Below are 22,492 nucleotides of genomic sequence, written 5' to 3'. Positions count from 1 at the left end.
AGCCCAGTCTTTATTCTACTCCCCGCCCTCCACTCCCTGCCCAGCTCAGCATTTTTGGCTTAAGAAGACTCCCTAAGGGAGGTGACCCTAATATTCTAACCTTCTGGGGAACATCACTTGACATATCATTTTGCTGGGAAGCCCTGAAGATGAGGGGTATGTTTTAATGATACACAGACTGGCCTCAGCTAGAAAGCTCAGGAACTCCCTCATTTGTACCTCTAACGCTGGCTTTCTCACTTCCGTTTATTTTCAACTGGCCACTTGGCTTGCATATAGTTTTGGCTGGCCATGGCCCTAATTCAAACTCATGGCATCCTCATCTTAGTTCCACTGGCAAATTCTTTCTTGTGTCTTAGTTCCAATGCCTGGCCCATGGCCAGCCCAGGGATTGGCTGCCCTTGGATCACATGTCCACTTTGGTCCAATCAGCCGTGTGAGAGTAGGTCCCCCAGATGAAAGCATAGAGGCCAGCGGTGTTCAAGGTTCCGGGGAGAGTTTGGAGGGACTGGGAAGCCTGAGTTACCTAAGGCAGGAACTAAGAGTTATGATGACCTTAGTCACCAATTAAGAATCAGGCATGAATGACATGGAAGATATTACACAAAAGAGATTTGATTGTTGTCTTAGTCAATATCCCTGGGTGAAAGGAAGGGCACAGCATGAGGCTGCGTTCATAGCGCAGCCATACCTTCAGGAAGCGAGTTCCCTGACTGGCCTGCTCCGACTGGGTCTCTAAGGCAGCAGCCTGCTGTCTCTCCGCTTGGAGAGGTCCTGCTTCTGCAACGCCCAGCGTGGCATCTGGGTCGGGTCCTCCCACACAGACCACGTGAAATCGTTATGCAGGGGATCTTTGTATGGTGTGAGGCCAAACACAGAACCAAACCGGCAACTCTAAGCTCCCCTCCCCCGCTCACTCCATGGGATGTCTCCCTGGAACATTTGGGCCTGTCCCGCATTCCTGGAGGGAGCAGCAGCACAGCTGCCCCTGCAGCTGCCAGAAACAGGCGGTGGCTCCCGCCTGGGGAGGGCAGAGGCCGGAGGGCTTCCTCCGGGGGCCCTGGTGAGCTCACACTCACCCCCACACTCACTGACTTCATCCTTCGATCCCTTGGCTGGGAGCCCAGGCAGTGTGAGGGGCTTTCTCTCCCAGAACAGGCCCTAGGCCACCTCGCTGAGGTGGGGGAGGGGCGGCTTTCCGGCCTGACCCGAGGCCCCAGGAACCGGGAGGCACATATGGAGCTCTGAGATGCCAGAAGATTTTAAGAGAAAAGGTGGGAGGGGGACAAGGGTGGTGGTGAGTAGTGGTACTTTGCTATTTAAAGGGAGAAAATGCAAGGAAGTGAAACTTTTCTCTCCATTTGTTCTTTGGCATTCCCCTCAGAGAATTCCAGGAGGCAGGCAGATGACATCATGTCTTAAAACTGAGAAATCTCGATTATTCTGTGAAAGGCAGTTCCTGCCTGTCCCATGTTTCCAATGGAAGCTGCTTTATATTTATGTGTTTAAAGCGGTTTTATGTTACATTTAGATGAGGGTTTAATAATCTTAAATATCTACCAGAAGTAGATTACAATGCATGAAGATCACATAAAATGAACTTCACCTTGAAGCATCACAAACATTTGGAATTAGAAAAAGACCAGGGATGGATATTATAAGAAATGTACAAAAGAAGTTCGCTTAGAAAAAAAAAAAAGTTTTAAAATTGATTTTTCGTTTTCCCCCTAAGTCCAAATAATTGTGGTCTAAGTAACCATCAGGGTAAAGGCTTTCAATAGGCTCATTCCTTTCGATAAGAATAAGTTCGTACAGAACTGTATATCCAAGTGTATGTGCAAGAGACACTCAAAAGCATCCCCCACACAAGCACATACACCCACAGGGACAGACATGCAGCTGAGTTTTTGTTGTTCTAGGCACTTCGTATCCATGTTAAGTCTGCCACGTTCCCATTCCATTTAATGAATTACTTCCTTGGAGGCAGGACATTTTCTTCAAAGAAGCCCTGGTTGACGACATTCCCTGCAGGGAAGTATCGGGCCACCACGAAGGAAGACCCATCGCTTGCGGATGCCTTCCCCACTCCCATCTTCTTCGTATTCTTCCACACCATGGCTGTGAAGTGTCCTGGAGGGGGAGAGGCAGGGGGAGAGGGAAACAGGTTAGTGGGCAGAATCTGGAGAAGGACGTTTCCAGGGGTTCTCCAACCCTGCACCATCTCGTCAGGCTTGGGAAGCTTGAGCTTCACACACACCAGTCAGAGGCAGGAGACAGAGAACACTCCCCTGCCTGACTTTCTGAGGCACTGGGTCCTCTCAATCAGCCACACAGACCCTCCTCACCTCACCGTTTCCAGATGCCCAAAGGTGTCATGGTGTCCCGGAGATCACAGCAAAGCCAAGTGAGCCCAACAGTTAGGATGCCACGCCACTGGCACCTGCCTCCACCCCTCCGCGCCCCCCAGACTCTATTCTTCAAGGTCATGCATGATCTCCATGTTTCTCCCTGAAGATCACTTTTTGTCCCTCTCTTACTTGACATCTCAGGAACATTTAATAATCGATTCCTCCCCTTTTTGAAGTACCCTCTCTTTTGGTTTCCATGATGCTGCCCTCTTTGGGCATTCCCATTTTCCTCTTCTGCCTCTTCCGCCTCTTCCATTTCCTGATAAATGCTGGAGGGGCCCGCCCGCCCTTCCCAAGGCTCAGTCCTGGGCTTGCTTTTCTTTACCTGCTGCGTTCTTTTAGGCAATTCCATCATTCTCTGGCTCCCAAATTTATTTCCCTAGCTCAGATCTCTCCTCTGTGTTCCAGATGCAACTACTTACTTGACATTTCCACTTGGATGGCTCACAGGCATCTCGAATGTCACCTGTCCAAACCTCACTACTGATTTTGGTTACCCCCAGAGTCATTGCTCTTCCTACCTTCCTTTTCCATTTATGTTCCCTCCATGCACACGACCCTAGGGACTGATCTGTATTCCTCCCTCTCCCTCATTACCCCCTCTACAACCCATAATTCAATCCTGGAGACTCTAACTCCAAAACAGATCTTAAGTCTATCCACTTCCCAAACTTGGGTTCCAACCACAAACTTTCTCATGTGGACCACTGTTAATAGCCTTTGACTGGTTCCCCAACGCCCACCTTTGCCTCCTCCAATTCACTTTCTCTAAAGGAGCCAGAGTAACCATTTTTAGACATAATTCATATCTGTTTACTTCCCCACTTAAAAATCCCTCAACTGCTTCCAGTTGCACCTAGAATGAAAGGGGATGCTTTGGCCCAAGGGCCTCCTTTCCATTACTTGAACATATCAGGTTAGTCCCCACCATGGAACCCCTGCACACATTGGCCACTGTGTGGAATGCTCTCCTGATGACCAACATCTTATCCCTTAGGCCTCAGCCCGAATGTCACTTGTGCAGAGAAGCCTTTCACAATCACTTATTTCCTCAACACCTCCCTCCCAAGATCATCCTATCATACCCTGTTCTTCCCCCTCATAGCATTCTTCCATTTGCAATGCTACGTGTGTTTGATTTCTTGTTCATTTGCTTGGCTCCATCGCTAGGGCTCTCAGACTCACAGGGGCAAGAATGAAACTGTTTTATTCAGCAAAGTATACTCGGTACCCTGGCCCAGCCTGGCACATGAAAAGTGTAAAATAAACCTTTGTTGCATGAATACGTGGGATGAAAGAAAAGGTAGATGGAAAAACCATCTTGGACTTGGCTTCTACCCTCACTGCAAGTGCAGGCCTTCTACATTTTGCACTCTTTGAAATCTTCACAAGTTGGAGCCTCCTTAATTCCCTCTGCTCTAAGCCAAGCAGCCTGGTTCCTTCTCAAGCTACTGCCTGACCTTCTAGACACTTCTGTGGTTTGTTAAGCTTCTCAGCCTCAGTGTCCTGCTATTGAGGCTGCCGGCCCCTCACTCACTGCTTCCTTCCAACTTTTCATATAGCTCAGCTTCCCACTCCCCTTCCACTTGGGGAGTAAAAGAGTTGCTGTAATGTACTCTTTGCTCAGTGACCATAAATTCTTCTGTCTCCAAGGAGTAGAGGGTGCTTACCCTTTGCACCTTCACTGTTAAGGACTCAGAGATCCTTTGACAGGTCAATATTGACTTCCATAGCACAGAATGACATTCATTTGCTCAAACAACACTGAAGAGATTATGTTTCCTCCTTGAGGGTAGGGACCACACTTGTCTTATTTTATTTTTTTAAGATTTTATTTATTTATAGGAGAGAAAGCGAGAGCAAGAGAGATAGCACAGAGAGAAAAGCAGACACCCTGCTGTGCAGACAGCCTGACTGCGGGGCTCGATTTCAGGACCAGGAGATCAGGAACGGAGCTGAAGGAAGGCACTTAACCAACTGAGCCCCCCAGGCACCCCCATGCCTGACTTACTGGTCACAATATCCCCAGTGTTTAGCACTGAGCTTGGCACAAAGGAGATGCTCTCCCAATATCTGATATAAATGAAAGAGACAGAGGAAAGGAGGAAAATTGAATCAGAATGGCAAAGTATCCCACAGGATAAGAAAGAAAGAGGTAGCCATTTTACACCTCTTTGGGTGGATTTTTTTTTTTTTTTAAAGAAGAAAATAATGGGCGCCTGGGTGGCTCAGTCGGTTGAGCGTCTGCCTTCGGCTTGGGTCATGATCTCGGGGTCCTGGGATCGAGTCCTGCATCGGGCTCCCTGCTCAGTGGGGAGCCTGCTTCGCCCTCTGCCTGCTGCTTCCCCTGCTTGTACTCTCTCACTCTTTCACTCTTTCTCTCTCCCTGGCAAATAAATAAATAAAATCTTTTAAAAAAGAAAAAGAAGAAGAAAATAACAAGTGTCAGTGAGGATGTGCAGCACTTGGAACTCTTGTGCGCTGCTGGGGGGAATGTGAAATGGTGTAGCCGCTGTGGCAGACAGTACGGGGGTTCCTTAAAAAATGAAATATAGAGGGGCACCTGGGTGGCTCAGTGGGTTAAGCCTCTGCCTTCGGCTCAGGTCATGATCCCGGGGTCCTGGGATCGAGCCCCGCATCGGGCTCTCTCTCTCTGCTCAGCAGGGAGCCTGCTTCCCTTCCTCTCTCTCTGCCTGCCTCTCTGTCTGCTTGTGATCTCTCTCTCTGTCAAATAAATAAATAAAAATCTTTTAAAAAAAATGAAATATAGAATTACCATCTGAACCAGCAATTCTACTTCCAGGAATAAACCCCAAGGAACTGAAAGCAGGGACTCAGATACTGGTACACTTGTGTTTATAGCAGCACCACTCACAGTAGCCAAAAGGGGGAAAAAACCCAAATGTCCACCAATGGATGAATGGATAAACAAAATGTTATATATACACATACAATAAAATATTATTCAGCCTTAAAAATGAAATTCTGATATATTCTACCTTGAGGATGAACCTTGAAGACTTTATGCTAAGTGAAATAAACCAGACACTGAAAGACAAATATTATATGACTCTACTTATATGATACCGAGAATCACCAAACTCACAGTGACAGAAAGTAGAAGAGTGGTCACCAGAGCTTACGGGTGGGGAGGGAGAGAGGGAGGGATGGGAGTTATTGTTTAATGGGTTCAATTTGAGATGACTGAAAAGTTCTGGAGATGGATAGGGCAATGGTTGTACAACAAAGTGAATGTATTTAATCTCACTGAACTGTGCTCTTAAAATGATTAATTTTTTGAAGATTTTATTTATGTATTCACGAGAGACAGAGAGAGAGGCAGAGGGAGAAGCAGGCTCCCTGTGAGATTTGCCCCTAAAAATGGTTATTTTTTTGTAAGATTTTTAATTATTTGACAGAAAGAGAGAGAGATTACAGGTAGGCAGAGAGGCAGACGGAGAGAGAGGGAGAAGCAGGCTCCCCGCTGAGCAGAGAGGCCGATGCGGGGCTCGATCCCAGAACCCTGAGATCATGACCTGGGCCAAAGGCAGAGGCTTTACCCACTGAGCCATCCAGACACCCCAAAATGGTTATTTTTATGGTAAATATGTTTTACCAGAAGATAAAGAAGAAAGAAAGAGAGAAAGAAAGAGAGGAAAAGAAAGAAAGGGGGAACCTGGGTGGCTCAGTCAGTTAAGTGTCTGCCTTTGGCTTGGGTCATGATCCCAGGATCCTGGGATGGAGCCCCGCACCCCACCCGGCTCTCTGCTCAGCAGGGAGTCTGCTTCTCCCTCTGCCGCTCCCCCTGCATGTGCTCTCCCTCTCTCTCACTCACTCTCACTCACGAATTAAAAAAATCTTTTAAAAAAAAAAGATTGTGGGGCACCTGGGTGGCTCAGTGGGTTAAGCCGCTGCCTTCGGCTCAGGTCATGATCTCAGGGTCCTGGGATCGAGCCCCGCATCGGGCTCTCTGCTCGGCAGGGAGCCTGCTTCCTCCTCTCTCTCTGCCTGCCTCTCTGCCTGCTTGTGATCTCTCTCTGTCAAATAAATAAATAAAAAAAAAAAATCTTTAAAAAAAAAAAAAAAAAGATTGTATTTTGTCCTACAGATGAACTCCATTTTTATGATTTCTAAATGTAGGTAATACTTTATTTAATTGTCTATGTCCATAGAAGACCTGAGGTTACCAAACTGTTTACAAGAATAACAAACCATAAATAGTAATCAGCAGAGCTGCTGTGATAAAATCAAAGCAAGAACTCAAGGAAAACAAACCCCAGGCACAACTACGCATCTTTTTTTTTTTTTTTTAAGATTTTATTTATTTATTTGACAGAGATAGAGAGAGCGTAAGTAAGCAGAGCAGCAGGCAGAGGGAAAGAGAGAAGCAGGCTCTCTGCTAAGCAGGGAGCCTGATGCGGGGCTCGATTCCAGGACCCTGGAATCATGACCTGAGCCGAAGGCAGCCGCTTAACCAACTGAGCTACCCAGGCGCCCCGATGCATCTTTTTCACTTATCCTTAAACTTGTATTAACCAGTGCTCGCTAAACTCTGATTTTCACCTCAAAATCAAAGAGAAATGCTTCTTGCCTCTTCCCCCTGGGTCCTCCTACTCTCTGAGTCACAGCTCCAGGCTGTCCAGCAGCTTGGTGAGGTGTCACCGTTCCCACAGGCTGTCTTTTCATTAAGGCTCAAGCTCTTCGACACGTGTGAGCCTTTTCTCTCAAAAGAACTGGACTCTGGCTACTGACCACCTGCTTCCTCTGTTGCCCGGGCGAGGAAGAACTGCCATTTTTCCACGGGTCGCCAAGAAAATGATCACAGACACAAGCAGCATGTGGGCCCGTGGAGGCCTTTTCCAAACAGAGGAGACTAAGTGATTTTCCCTCTGGCCAGGGAGGTTTCTGTCCAGAGATAATTAAGTGTGGTTATTTAGAGACGAGTTAAAGGATACAACTTCCTTAGCAACCATCAGACACACGGTGGTTTCTAACTAAATCACTGACACAAAACCAGACACAAAACCTTTTCTTTTTTTTTTTCTAAAGGGATCACATCCTCTTTCCTGCAACCGACCCAAAAGCCCTAGAATATACATTTGAAAGACACATTAAATAAGTCACAGTATGTTTCTGCAAGAGAATAATGATAATGGGCAACAGTAAGAAAGAACGACAAAGCTCTTTTTGTATTAACATGGAACAATCTCTTACAATCTGCTGGGTGAAGAAAGCAAATGCAAACCAGATCATAGACCAGGGTAGAAAAAAGGGGAAAAGAGAACATATTTACTTAATGCTGGTATAAGATCGGACCTACTCTAGGATAATAAATAAGAAATGGAAGGGAAAGCGCTAGAGACCAGGAATGGAAGGATGACTTTTTACTTTATACAGTTTGCAGATTTCATGTCATGTAGAAGTATTATTTATTCAGAATAAATAAACAAACCAATCTATGTATTAAAATAGAATGTAATAAAGGGGGTGTCTGGGTGGCCCAGTTGGTTAAGTGACTGCCTTCGGCTCAGGTCATGATCCTGGAGTCCCAGGATGGAGTCCTACATGGGCTAGGGAGTCTGCATCTCCCTCTGATCCTCCCCCATCTCATGCTCTCTCTCTCTCTCTCTCTCTCAAATAAATAAATAATCTTTAAAAAAAAAAAAAGGTAACAAAGGAGTTGCAAGAAACAGTTTTTCTCCACTCAGCTTGTAGCACAGGACTGTGCCCCTCACCACTAGATGCGCTGACTCAGGGTGGGTGGGGATAGATTACAGGGTATTTCAAAGTCTCTTTCCCTACAACATGGACTCAGGTCAGGGAATGAGGCATGGGGAATGGGCCTGAGGATCTTTAAGGGTCTTGCAAACTCTCATTCTACCACCACCCAAAGCTGTGCTCCTGTCTTAGGATCAGGCTCTGTCTGTCCCCAGGCATTGCCCACTGGCACCTGGGACAGCCTAGGAGCTAGTTGTTCTTCGGTTTTCCTCTTTAGGGGTGGGAGATGTGGGGCAACAGGTTGGACAGGTGGTCAGTGATCATGGCAAGCTCCATTCCCAGCTCTGACACTTGCGAGACTCCCACCTTGGAGCAGGAGCCATGGAAAAAAACATCGGATTGAGGATAGGAGATATATAATAAGTCTCTTCCTCTTTCTGGGCCTCAGTTTCCTCCTCTGCAAAATGGATAGAATAAAGCCCCACCTACAACTGGTGCTGTGAGGCTCACGTGGCCAGGAATGCGGAGTCACTTTGTAATTGTCAAGTGGCAGGCACACAGGAGCAACGCTAGTAACTTGCTCTGACACATGTCCAGTTGCTCGGGAGCCTTGCTCCTGGGAAAAGCAAATCCAGAGGGTGCGAAATACAATGTCTTCTGGACATTGAACTTTATGAAAAGATAGGTTCTGGGTCTTCAAAGAACTTTAATCACTGGGAGAAGGTTGTTCCTGTTCCCTCCCTCACTTCTCGAATTTAACTGCCACAGAACCATCACTGAGAGCAGCTTCCTTACCCCTGGCTGGACAGCTGAGAGGAGAAATGCCTCAGCAGATCTGCACCTCTGCCCCACAGCCCTGCCCACACTGTTGCAAGAAACTCTGCCCCAAAGGGGTGAGCAGCAAACCACAGGAAACAGTGACTGGCTCTGAGAGCATGTCACTTCCTGCTGCGGAAGAATCTTCCAGAGGGTGAGAGGCCACAGGGGCTCCACCCGTGGGTGGGATGGGGTAGGGTAGGGTAGGGATGGGCAGGGAATCCCCTTTTCAGCTTCCCTGGCTCCTTTTGTCAGAGAAACTCTCAGTCCCGTCCAACCCCTCCTGGGCCGCAAGTAGATCTGAGTCAGTTCTGAGGAAAGACAGGTGCCAGGTGAGGGGAGTCGGCTGAGGGGCAGGTGGGGGTCCAGAACACAGAGCGGCTGCCTGGGGCCTCAGTCAGCTAAACGTTTCCTGCTCACCCTGGAGGCCTCACAGGAAAGCGGGATGGTCCCACGGCCGCTATAGCCTGTGGCACTGCCCTGCATCTACACACAGGCTCTCAGAATGTCCCCTAGAGGCTACCGCCTTGCCCCTCACCCATTGGGACAGGGAAGGACAGAGAGGCAACCCAAGTTCACACGACGAATGCTGGAGCTGAGAGCAGATCTAGGCTGTCTGCGCTCCAAGCTCATCTGAACGCAAACTGGAGAGAACAGGTGAAGGGGTGGGAGTTGGGGGGCAGGGGAGACGCCTGGGAGGCTGGAGGTGTGGGGAGCACCTTGGAAGGATGCAGGGTATGAGGGGGAGGGAGTTAAGACTAGAAGGAGAGAGTGAACAGTGTGGCCCTTTTCCTGATGAGAGGGCTTTAGAAAGAATATTCTGGATGCTGGAGCAGGCTGGATTGGAGGGGACCAAAACTGGCAGGAGGATGACCGGTTATACCACCACTTCTGGGAGGAGGCACTTGGGAATTTTAAAAATCGACAGCCTCCTTACGGCACACTCTAGTCATGTGGAGAACTTGGAGCTGGTGGGACAGGAATTCCTGGATCGGGTGTACTCAGAGCGGGGTGCGTGAGTGTTGGAGGAAGTGACGGGGACAGTACTGCCCTTTGGGTGAAGTCAAACCAGAGAAATACAGAAGAGGTAAAAGAGGAGAGACACGATCGATTTTCAGAGGGTTAGTACCTTTCCAAAGTCAGAGGCCCAAACTGCAACCCTGCCCAGGCCCAGGCCACGGGGGTGACCCCCTCACTCACCAGTCCCAGAGGTGAAGCCAGGCTGCTGGAAGTTGTAGTTCTTGATTTCACTGTACCATCGATCAGCCACCTCCTTTCCTGTATGGAAAAGACACTGTTTCAAACTCGGCAGCAAAATTAACCCACTCGCTACTCCTTCCACCTTCTCCCACTAACCCCAAACCACACACCCCACAGACGTCTGATAAAGCACCAGTGAGCTGAAACAGGGACTCCTGCCCATTCCCCTCTGAAGAGAGGGCCTTGCTTAGGAAGACCCTTGGCCTGGCTTTGGGGGACCGGCCCTGCCACTAATTTACCGTGTAATCCCGCGCAAGGCCTTCCCCTCTCTGGGCCTCTGTACAAGGGTTGTATGCAACGTACTCCAAGGGCTTCTAATGATGCTCTGAGTTTTCGGGACACTCTGCCCTCACCCCAACCTAAGTGTGTCTCCTGAAATAACCACAGGAGGAAAGGCCCTTGGGCTGGTGGGTCAGGGTCTCCACTCCAGGCAGGAGAAAACCCACAGCATTTCCCTGGGAGCTGTTGATGTCCAGGCCACTGTGGGAGCCTCCATTCCACAGCAGTTAAGTCTTACCCTTAACTTTCACATGTACATGGATCACCTGGGGCACTTGTTAAAATTCGGATTCTGACTGCCTAGGTCAAAGCTGCAGCCTCTGAGTTTGCATTTGTAACAAGTTCCCAGATGCCACTGCTTCCCCAAGGACCACACTTTGAGCAGCCAGGCCTCCACACACGGGTCTCACCTGGGGAGCACTGAAACCAGGCCGATGCCTAGGGCCTGCCACAGACTGTGTCAGTGTCTCTGGAGGAGAGACCCAGGCATGGGTCTTTTCTAAAAGTGCTGCAAAAGATCCCAATGTGTCCCCAGGGTGGGGATAAAGACAGTCTGTGGAGAGGGATGGGGAAACTGGGGCCACAGAGGGTAGCAACTTGCTCAGGGCTCTATAGGGGACCAACGCAAGGCTGGGACCAATCACCTCCATTGCCTGCTGGTTCCTGACCCTTCAGGGAGCCTTCTCCCCATTAGGGCCCATGGCCCTGGCCTGGAAAGGAGGCTGCAGGCTCCAGCGTGGGCTCACCTCTCCCCCTCTGCGGGCCCACAGCTCAGGGAAGGGAAACCTAGAGGAGGACAGCAGGCCGCCCCAGGGGAACTCCCAGGAATGTTAGGCCCAGGAAGGAGGGAGCAGCCATCTCCCACTGGGGTCTGGAGAAGACTTCAGAGGGCAAAGTGTCTCTCTCCAGCATTTTTCCTAAAAAGCCACGACAGCCCCGTCAGAGCCGGGAAGCTCAAGAATGTTTGGTCAGTGTGGCGGGATCACCATTCCAGGCTGTGACCTCAGATGGAGGGATTATCTTTCTCATTTTTTTTCCCTAACATGGAAGAAGCTCAATTGCATTTTTCTGATGATAAAAATGAATACGCCAACATTTTAAAAATGAAAGCAAAATGGGAAGAAAGCAAAACTGCAGCTGGGGATACTTGGGAGCCTACAGGGTCAGGCTGAAACTGCACAGAAAGGGCAGAGAAAAGACTTTCGCCCCGCCCCCACGCCCCAGCTGGGAGCTCTTCCGAGGGGGGCGGCGGGGCAGTCTGACTCATCTCTGTGTCCCTGGCACCCGGCACAGGCCCAGCCCCGAGCTGGCCATCTGAGACTTCGGAGAGCTGCAGGCAGCCCCCGGGAGCACACACAGAGAGCTCTGGGGCCCCTTTCCCTCTCTGGGCCTGTGGCTCCAAGGCTACATGGAGGGGGGTGCTGGGGCCTGAACACTGGATGTCCTGGGCCCAGTTCAGCCAGAGGGGAGGAGGGGGAGGGCAGCCGAGAAAGCGACCTACCTGTCTGATCGTAGGAGGCCCATGCCAGGTTCTCTCCGCACTGGCCACGACTGGACTCCGGGCTGTGCTTGAGGATCCTCGTGCTGGCCAGGGCCTCCGAATACCTGCCAGAGTCCACGCGCCCCTCAGAGCGGGCCGGCTCAGGGAAGCCCCGGGATGTGAGCCCTAAGCTGCTGCGGCCCAGCCTCCTTTCCCGCCCCAGGCTGGCCGTGGAGATCGGGAGCATCACGCCAGCTGCTCTTCTGAGCCCCACAATAGCCCCATTTTACAGAGGAGCAAACCGAGGCTCAGAGGAAAAGGACCTGCCGAGGTCAGTGGCGCAAGGGTTATTTATTCAAGCCTGGCTGTACCTGCCCCTCAAACCCACGTCCTCCGGGCTGCCCCCTGCCTCCCCCCCACCGCCCCCGTGATAGCGCCGTGAAGGGCCCGCGTCACCCCCGCGCTCTGGGGACTCACTGCTGAGCCTCCCTGTTAAGCTTCTTGCAGAGCTTCAGTGGGGGGACGCCGTGCTGCCGCCGGTACTCGTTGTGGGCCTTCAGGACCTCATTATTAAACTGCTTGGAAGCTGCAATGATTTCAAAATGGAGAAGGTCTCAGTGCAGAGAAGGGACCCACCAAAAAAGTGCGAAGGCAGCTTCAGAATGCTGCCCAGCCCGAGTCCCAGGCTGCAGGGCGAGACTGTGCTCCCCTTCGGCACCCAGGCCAGCAGGGCGACAGGGACACCCTGCTCCACACCCCTGAGCCGGCCTCCCCATCTCTGCACAGTGGCACCTCCTGGGTCAGGTAGGGCCCGTGGACCGCACGTGAGAGAACTGGGGCTTTATCCAGGGCAGCGGGAAGGGGCTAAATGGGCACAAGGGGCTGAGAGGAGGACACCTGTGTTTCTGGGAGACCCTGCTGGCCGCTGAGTGGAGGCTGGGCCGCAGGTGCATAGAAGGCGTGGGGGGCTGCGGGGCAGGATAGGGGGCAATGGAACTGCTGGGACAAAATGTATGGAGACTGAAGAGCTCAGACCGGACCTACGGGGTATGGTGGGGGCTGGGAAGGGCTGGAGGTGGCAGCCCAGGGAGAACAGGCCTGGCTGTGGCGAGGGTACCCGTACTGTGCTGTGGAAACCAAAAAGACTGGGACAGATAAAGAAGGGCCTAGGGAGGACAGCACTGGGGAAGTGGATTGAGGAGACAGGGTGGAAAAGAATGTGGTGGGGGGGGTGGGGGGTCAGCTCGGCCCAGGGATGCAACTGGGTCATGACCTCAGAAAGGACAAGCTCAAGGAGGCTGCAGTTAGAGAGAGAATAAGTGGGTGGAGGCAAGGTCAACAGCGGACAGAAGTCACCCCAGTTTGGCTCTGGAATGGAACCCCCTCCATCCCCACCCTCCATCCGTCTCCCCACCACTCCTCCGTCCATCTCGTGGTTCATCATCTGTTCAGCCACAGCCAGCCACCCATCACCCACCCATCGGTTCATCTGGTCTCTGAGTGCCTCCTCCACACCGGCCTCCTGGATTATACGAGAGCTCCAGAGACACATCCACCTCGTCCAGCCCTCAGGGAGCTCACACACAGAGGGAGGCAGCCTTGTAAACAGGCACCGGCAGAGTGATAGCCAAGGTGCAGGTGAGGAAGCCAAGAGGAACTTGGAGAAAAGTAACCTACCATGGGCTTGGGGATCAGGAAGGTGACCTCTGGTTGGAGGCCCCAAAGTGGCTCAGACAGAAGCTAGTGAGGCTGGTTGGAAGACACTGAGCACCAGCAGTGGGAATCTGGGAGCGAGTCGTGTGGGTTATGAGTAAGAGCCACAGGATCGTTACACAGAGTTTGTCTCTCCTGGCAGGGGCCTGTCTCTGAGGCTTGGCCGTGGGCGCTAAGGGTGCACATGGAGGGTGAAGAAGAGCTACTCCTCCCCCCGCCCAAGGTCATTCGCCAGCCTCCTCTCCTCTCCTCTGCTCTTCTCACCCCAGAGACCGAGATGACCCAACAGGGAGTCTTCTTCCCCTGCCTCAGCCAGATTCCCCAGGTCTCCCGGGGTTTTGAATCAAATCCCACTGGGTCTCTGAGGGGATGCAGGAGAAGGAAGACCCAGGCCGGGGCCTGCCCTCAGGGAGCTCTGGGCTACATGTGGGCCAGGACAGGCGAGGTGACTGTGGGTCACGCCCACGGTGGGTGGCAGTTGAGCCGGCCCAAGGGGGTTCTAATCACCTGATGAGTTAGGCCTGTGGGGCCCCGCGGGGCAGTTCAGTGAGGTCTGGTCACAGCAATGTGGGCAGGGGCAGGGGGGCTGAACGGCAGGATTTGGGAGGTTGTAGCTGACAGGCAGACATGGGGGACACCACGAAGGAAGGGGTGATGGTAGCTGCTTGCTACCATCTTGCCACCGAGACAGGGGAGGAGCTGTGACCTGAACTCTTCAGGTCTTTGTGGTCAAGAGAGGGGACAAACCCTTGTTGGTATGAAAGGTAAAGATGTCAGGTTTATGGGAGGGAGGAGGACAAGGGAAGGTACTGTTTACTGGGTGGAGTTTCAGATTTTCAGGATGGAAAAGTTCTGGAGATCTGTTGTACGGCAACATTACGTACATGTGAATGTCCATAATGCTACTGAACCGTAGGCTCTGAAATGGTGAGGATGGTGAATTTTGTGTCCCGTGTTTTCTACCATAGCAATAAAAACAAAAATTGGGGTTCAGTATGTTAATGTGGTATTTGTGATAATGGAGTCACAGAGGTTCTTAGAGAATATGTCAGATGGAAGCCATAGCAACTGGTGGGAGCCAGAGGGGTTCTAGTCGAAGAGATGCAAAGGAGTCGGTAGGGCGGCCTGGAGGCCAGAGTGCCACCAGCCCCTGGGCAAGGCATTGCCAGTCCTGCAGGAGCCGGTGTTCAGCTGGATTTCCTCACCCAGCCTGGCCCTGGCTTTGTCTGAGAGGCAGCAGCTATCGGAAGTGTGTCCACAAGTGGTGGCCAGGTGGAGAAGGGGTTGGGAACAGGGGTCTTATAAGGAAGGTAGCAAGAACTGGGTCTGTTCATCCTGGAGATCAGCCTTCGGAAGACACAGTGGAGACCTCTGGTAATTCTGGGGCTCCAGAGGGCAAAATCAGGGCCCATGGGTAAAAAGGCAGGATGACAGATTTTAGCTCAGCCCAAGAAAGATCTTTCAATCAAAGCTTTCCACAAAAACTGAAAGAGTGACCTTACAAGGTAATGAGCTCTCCAGCACTGGGGGAGTACAAACAAGTGACTCGTCTCAAAAGGGTTCAGGCACTGGAGGCCAACTGGATGACCCTCAAGTCCCTCCAATCCTGAGATCCCATAAGGTCCCATCAGGGTGGGGTGAGAAGAGACAAGTAATGGCTGACCTCACACTTGCAGCGAGTTCGGAGCTTCTCTAAGGAGATGCAGTGATCACAAGTGTATGTGTCTGTGCAGGGGCAGGTGTGGGTGCACACAGTCAAGGGGCAGAGGATCCCTATCTGAGGGACGGGCTTGGTGAGGCCCACACTAATGTCCCTGCCAGCTCCCATGTCCCCCGCAGGCCACAGTGGGATACCACAGGAGGTGCATGGGACTGAGTAGGGTGGGCTATGGGGACCACCGATGTACCAGGGAATTCTCCCCGGAGGAGGCAGTAAGGAGGCAAAGCGGACACAGAAAGAGCCATGCAGGATGCGGGAGCTGGTGGACCCAGGGCTATGGGGAGGAGGGGGAAATATGGGGAGTGGGTGGGTTAGCTGAGGTGAAGCCAGGTTAAAGCCAGCTCTGAGTGCCGGGCTCAGGTCGCACTGGACCCAGCAGTGCTGTAGGTCCTGCAGTCTTTTTGGCAGAGAGGGACATACAAAGCTGCTAAAAACTAGGTCACCCTATTCCCAGAATGTGAGAAGTAAAAAGAAACAAAAGTGAAAGTTCCTGAGCCCAATCTAAGCTTGGTGCCCAGAAGCCAACGCTGATCACTGTCGCCAGCAAGGCCAGTGTCCTGGGTCAGGTTTTCTAGAAAGGGGTCAGGAAGACTTTTTGGTAGGGGAGCCTTCTCTCCCTATCCCCAACCATACTTCAGAGGCCAGTCCCTGCCCAGGAGACTCCTTAGAGCAGGGCCTTAGCCTCCGGAGGCAAGATATCACTTGTGAACACACCCAGCGAAAGGCACACCTTATTCTGTACAAAAACCCTAGAACATAGATAAATGTAAATATTAGAAAGTCAAAGAAAACCCACCCATCCCCACATTAGACAGGGAGAGCCCTTACAGCCACCCTCCCAATCGGGGAGGGTAGGAATAATGTCCTTATGTTGTAGGAGGGTAAAGCAAGGCTCAGAGAACTCCTACAGGCTCAGGGTGTTAGCCCAGAATGCAAAAGGTCCTTTCTTCTGCTGACCAACCATTTCCAGGTGCCAGGCCTGTGCATGATTTTATTTGCTTATTGCCACCTTTTGTGGGAGCTCCCACTACTGTACCTTTTATTTGATAAGGAAACTGAGGCTCCAGAAGGGAAGTTACCTACCCAAGTTCCCACAGATGGTCCAGGGGTAGTAGACCCACGAAGAGGGAAACCCTGTCCTTAACTCTATACCACCCCTGAGGCCCAGGAGACAGAGGAAACACACTGAAGAGACAGTGGGGTCATCAGATCCGGGAGGAGGATCAAGTCCAGTGGGGTTGGGCCTGCCAATCTCTGAGGAGGGGCAGGAAGAGCAGAAAAGAACTTCCTCAGAAGCCTCCTCTATGCCAAGCCCTTTATGGACAGACCTGTCTGAGGGGCCCCAGATGAAAAGGAGGAGCTTCCAGGGACGGGTGTGGGGTTTAAGGTCAGAGCCGCTGGAAGGTGCAAGGAGCTGCCTGGGCATGGTTTGCCGTGGCTGAGGGACTACGGAGTCAGGGCTGGGCTGTCTCCACCAGGGGAGGGAGTGCTGTGCTGGGGTGGAGGCTCTTGGAGGTCCTTGGGGCCCAGGCTTCTAACTGCCAGATAAAAACTCAGGCCGTGCCCTTCCTCCTTGGGGCTATTGGCTGGGACAGACTCCTCCCTCACCATTGGTCCTCTTCTGAGGCCTCCCTGGGCCCAGTTTGACTCATTTCCCTGCCCTCTCCAAAATCCTCCCCAAAGAGGTCCATCAGGGGTCAGGGCAGAAATTGTGGACAGGCCCCTTCGGTCCCCTTGGCAAGAGGTTGGAAAGCAACCTGGTCCCACCTTTGGGGCAAAGCTGGCTTTGCTAGTTTATCAGGAAGAGAAATTATAAGTTGATTAAAAAAAAAAAAAAAGTGAGTTCCAGACGGGTTGCCTGCGGTTCCTGCTCTTTCTGCCTGGATTCCAGGAAATTCAAGACCAGCTCTGCCTTTTACTAGCTGTGTGACCTTGGACAAGTCACTTAATCACTCTGTGTCTCATTTCTCCCATATATAAAATGGGCAGAACAGTTTCTACCTCACACGGTTGTGGTGAGAATTAAATGAATTAACCTATGAAAATGCTTCAGAACAGTTCTGGAACACAGTGAACAGTTCCTAAATGTCAACTAGCATCATTATTGGGCAGAGACACTTTATCCCTTGGCCTTGGGAGAAACTGCCCTGTCAAAGCCTAGATTTTAGGGGCTCCTGGGTGCCTCAGGTCCTGATCCCAGGGTCCCCTGATGGAGCTCCATGTTGGGAATCCCTGCTCAGAGGGAGCCTGCTTCTCCCTTCCCTCTGCCCCACCCCCAGGCTTGTGCACGAGCTCTCTCTCTTTCCCTCCCTCAAATAAATAAAATCTTAAAACAAAACAAAACCTAGATTTTAAAGCGAGCAGGGCTGCTGGTATTTAAATTGGTCTCAGACATTTACTGGGTGAATGAGTCCATGAACAAAAGAATGGAGCCTCCACACATGAGCTCCGAGAAGGCACTAGGATGGGAGCCTTCTCTTTACGTGGAGGAAACTGTGGTTTTCAGTTGCACATGTGAATTGCCCAAGGTCACAAAATGAGTCCACATTACAGCCCGATCTAAGTTGTCCCTCCTTTCCCCTTCTTCCCTCCCTCAAATCACGCACACTACCACTTCACAGATGACTTCCTCTACCTAAGGGCAAAAACGATGGACAATGAAGAGTTGCCCAAGTGCAACTCTGCAACCTGGGAACACAGATGTCCCGGAGCACTGGCCCCAGGTTGCCCCTTTGCAGACAGACATTCATCCCTGAAGGACTGAAGGAGCCAGGGAGAGCTCGCTCTGGCCTGCAGAGTGGCTGTGTGTTCCTGCGGCCCCTCAGGCCTGCCACACAGACCGGCGAGTCCCTGGGCTTCTGCTTGGGCTGGTTCCCCGTCTGTGTGAAGGAAGGATGACATCTGTGGTTTTCAAAGTATCTTCAAAGCAGGAAACCCTTTCTTTGAACCACTCCCCCTTTTTTTCAATAAAATCAACATGAAAATGGAACTGCTGGAATAACCTGGCCCACACAGCCCTCCCTAGCAGAGGTGTGACAGCCCCCACTCAGTAGGGAATTCCCAGGGTAGCCAGTCCCTAAAAGGCCTTCTGCTCTGCTGTCCTCTGGTGCTGTGTGCTGTGGATGGAGGGGCACTAAGATTCTCAGAGGTAACTGCAGGCTGTGTAGAAGTCTCTACGGGGCTGCAATCCAGGGTGAAAAGCAGGTGGGGAGCAGGTGGCAAGTGATCCATGTGGTAGAGGGGAAAGCACACAGCTGGGAAGGCAGAAACCCGGTTCAGATCCCAGTTGGTCCATTTATGGGTCAAGGTGTGAACTTGGGCAAGGTACTCAACCTCTATAAGCAAAATTGGTAATACCTGCCCTGTAGGCTGATAACAAATGTTAGTAATGTGTATAAAATACCCAGCTCCGGGCACCTGGGTGGCTTAGTCTTAAGCGTCTGCCTTTGGCTTAGGTCATGATCCCGGCATCCTGGGATCGAGCCCCGCATCAGGCTCCCTGTGGGAAGCCTGCTTCTCCCATTCCCACTCCCTCCTCTTCTTTTCCCTCTCTGGCTGTCTCTCTCTCTCTCTGTCAAATAAATAAATAAAATCTTAAAAAAAAAAAAAGTAAAATAAAATACCTAGCTCCAAGTCTGATATGCACTAGGAGCTTAAAAATTGGTAAATTAGGGACCAAAGGCTTCTACAGAGCCAGAAGCCACTGCCTTTCTTCTCTGCCCCCATCACACTTGCTGCAAACTGAAGCCCAACAGGGAGACCGGGCTAGGAGCAGGTCCTGGGAATCTCGAAGCACTAGCCCGAGTGTCTTCTGGAATTTAAGCTGTGTCAGTTGTGTAATACTTTTTCAGCAATGCCCACAACCCCAGACAGCTCTAATGTACATCTGAGGTTACAAATTAAAAAGAGATTGGCCCCTATGCAGTAATGAGGAAATTGAGGCCCAGTAGAGGCAGGGTGGCTCTTTCCCTGGTCTTTCTGGAACCACATAAAGCCCCTGTGTAGATAAATATCTGTGAGTGCTAGGGGCCCTGCAGGCAAGGACCTCAGGCCGGTGGCCTGGAACCACAAGGCTGGGCCTGTGTTGAAGGGCCGTGGGGCCTGGGTGACCTAGAAAAGTCCCTTTCTCTTGGGGACCCTTAGGAGAGCCAGATACTGTCCTGGGGGCTCATAGTCTCTGGGAGAGCCAAATAAAATGCATGTGGCTATGGGGGAGATAGGCCTGGACCAGCATTCTGGAAGGTCTCCGGGTATGTGGGGTGTGGGTGGGGATGGGGTGACGTCTGGCTGAACCAGCTCTTCCCGGTCTCTGCCATTGCCTTCTACCTCTGAGAGCCACCTAACTGTGCATCTCTGGTCCTCCGAGTGTCCCACCAGCCTGCAACCAGACGCACACTGCTGGCCCTTCCCTCATGTTCACAGTAAGTCAGTCACCAAGTCTGCTTCTGACTATCATCTCCTCGTCCTCTGCAGTCCTTACATGCCTCTCCTGAGTAGCCACAGAAGTCTCCCCGTCTTAGCCACCCTCCACCCTGGCACAACTCAGGCTTTCAGATCAATGCCTTTCAGTAGCACCTGAGGTCCCATGGGTAAAGTCCAAATCCCCAAGTCCCCCAGGAGGTTTGATGGTCCCCTCTGCAGAGATCTCTCCCTCCCCTGATCTCCTGCCACTCTTCACCTGCACCCGCCTGGCTTGAATCACTTCCTACCTCTTTCCGGAGCATATCCATGATCCAAATAAATTCTGCTGAGGACAGAGGCCATGCCTCGACAGCAGTGGGTCTGCAGCTTGGCACACAGCTAATAGGTGGTGGGACAGAGGGAAAGAGAAAAGGAAGGAAGAGGGGAGGGAGGGATGGAGGGAAGAAAAGAGGAAGGGAGGGATAGATGGATGAACAGATAGAAAAATGGGCATATAGCTGAATATTAGAAGTTCTGGAAAACTGTTTCTTAGGGAAAAAGGCAGAAACAACTGATACAAATGTGGCTTTAGAGAATTTGTGGATTTCTCCGAGGGTACAGAAAAAAAGTTGATTTCTCAAAATATCTTTTCACATCTGCCATCCTCTTGCCCTATCGCCGCCTATCACCCTGTTCTTGAACTACATGACAGCTCATGCCACCTTTCCATACTGGAGAGCATATGGGCCACCCTCTGAGGCACAGAGAAGTAAAAAGCCTTGTTCAAGATCACATAGCAAGTGATCAGCAGAACCAGGGCTGAAAGCCAGACCTGTCACAGCAGGTCAGGATGAAGGCCAGGGAAAGCCACTTACCCCCAACACCAGCACCTCATGAGTCTGGATCTTGAGAAGAGATTCAAGGAGGGACCCGGCCTCACCCACCTGAGGTTCACAGCCCCAACTTCCCATGAAGCAGGACTTCTGAACCCTGTTGAATAGCTGTTCACTGAGAGCCTCCTGTGAGGCAGAAACTGTGCTGGGCTAGACTCGGACCCCGGGGCCCCAGCAGTGAGGAGTCTGTGGGAAACAGGTCCATGGCTGAGGCAGTGACCCAAGCTGACTGCTAGGAGGGCTGCAGCAAGAAAGATACGGAGTGGGGCCGTCCCAGGCCTGAGTTGAGCCTAGAAGTAGGGGGAGGATTTGCAACCTCAGCGAAGTGGGAAAGACGGAAAGTTGGTGGTGAGCGCTGGAAGAGGTAACCCAGGGGAAGGGACCAGCGGGCCAGTCTCCTACTAGCAGTGTGCAGAGGGGGAGGTAAGGGTACCGATAAACTCCCACAGGGCTCCAGGCCCAGCGGAAGAGTGGTACTCTTTCTCCCAAAGACAATGGGATGGAAGGTGTTAGAAAGTGACAAGACAGATCTGCATTTTAGAAAGTTCACCCGGACAGCCACAGAGGTGAGGATGGGCAGCGACAGGTCAGACATAAAGAGGAAGTGCGAGTCTGTACCCGGGTGGAGCCAGACTGAGCCTGGCACATAGCTTGGCACAGAAGGGGCGCTCGGGGGAGGAGGGACGACGACAGAAGGAAAGGATGCTCAGAGCTGTCCGTAAGAGAGCTGGCTGGGGCGAGCTGTGTTGCAGCAAGAGATGCTGTCAGGGTTGGGAGGCTTTTTCCAAGTCTAACTCTGCTCCAGAAACAAAGCAAAAGCCACGCCTTGGCCCGACGCCGAGCGCTAATCCCATCAGCGCCTGGAAACCCTCCCTGACGCAATCTCTGGCTCGCAGACAGGGGGACCCTCCCTCGGTCTCTCCTTCCCTCGCTCTCTCCTGGTGGCCCGACGGCCACCCCGGCTTCCTGGCTGCCCCGGAAACTGCCGGCGCGGAGCCTCCCGGCACTTCGTCCCGCACGCCTCCCCATCCCGCACCCCGGATTCCGCAGCGCAGCCGGCGTTCTGACCCTGCGTGGCAGCGGCCGCCTCGCTCCCGGGGGCACCTGCCCGCCGCGGGGCAGTGTGAAGGCGGGGGGAGGGCGGCCCCGGCGCCCAGACTCGCGAGCCCTCCCCGCACCCGCCCGGCCAGCCCGCGGGCTCACCTGACTTGCCCATGGTCCGCTCGGCGCGCTCCCCGGCTCCTGCCGCCGCTGCGCTGCGCTGAGCTCTCTTGCGGGCGCCGCGCAGCTGGACGGCAGAGGAGGAGGCCCCGCGGCCGCAGCCCCTCCCCCGGAGCGGCCCGGCCCCCGCCTTATAAGGCAGTAGTAGCCGCAGGCGGAGGCGCCGGGGGGCACCCCGCAGGCTTCCCGGAGGAGGCGCCACGCCTCCCGCGCTCTGCGCGCCTCCCAGTCCCGCTCGGGAGAACTCGCCTCGCGAGGGCACCGCCTCGACTGTCCAGAGCTCTCCAGGTGTGGACTGGGAGTCGGGGACCTCCCGGATCTCAGCCCCGAACGGCCCCTCTCTGGACGCGGAATGGGGGTGCATAGGGAAGCCGCTGAGGCGCTGCGAGGACCATAATGCTTACTGTCGCGGCACGAGGGACACAGTTCCAGCCCGCATCACCAGGGGCCAGGGCTCTCCCCACTTCGCCCTGACCCTCCCAAACACCTGTCTCCGAGTGCCCCACCTTCTGCTCCCCAGTGACACAGGGCTCCAAGGGCATCTCTGTCTTCTTCACTTGCCATACCCTCTGGTGCGAATCAG

The 22,492-nt window shown here is 52.5% G+C and overlaps 1 protein-coding gene across 3 annotated transcripts; it reads right to left on the bottom strand.

The window, feature by feature from the left end:
• Positions 1 to 593: 593 nt before the first annotated feature.
• Positions 594 to 22,031, bottom strand: GLIPR2 (GLI pathogenesis related 2). Of its 3 annotated transcripts, none has more exons than XM_047700858.1 (5): positions 21,892 to 22,030; positions 12,439 to 12,547; positions 11,983 to 12,086; positions 10,143 to 10,220; positions 594 to 2,130 (listed from the first exon to the last, which is right to left on the bottom strand). In XM_047700858.1, the coding sequence occupies exons 1-5, from the start codon at positions 21,902 to 21,904 to the stop codon at positions 1,970 to 1,972; spliced, it is 465 nt and encodes a 154-aa protein (XP_047556814.1). In that variant the 5' UTR covers positions 21,905 to 22,030; the 3' UTR covers positions 594 to 1,969. The 3 variants fall into 3 exon arrangements, with proteins under 3 accessions (XP_047556814.1, XP_047556815.1, XP_047556816.1); XM_047700859.1 differs by lacking the exon at positions 21,892 to 22,030 and adding an exon at positions 13,439 to 13,622; XM_047700860.1 differs by lacking the exons at positions 10,143 to 10,220; positions 11,983 to 12,086 and having other exon boundaries at positions 21,892 to 22,031.
• Between the last annotated feature and the right edge of the window lie 461 nt (positions 22,032 to 22,492).

The sequence above is a fragment of the Lutra lutra genome, chromosome 13 (assembly GCF_902655055.1).
Source record: "Lutra lutra chromosome 13, mLutLut1.2, whole genome shotgun sequence".
Taxonomy (NCBI): domain Eukaryota; kingdom Metazoa; phylum Chordata; class Mammalia; order Carnivora; family Mustelidae; genus Lutra; species Lutra lutra.
Note: the sequence above shows the minus strand (reverse complement) of the source record. Positions and strands in the feature narration are given on the sequence as shown.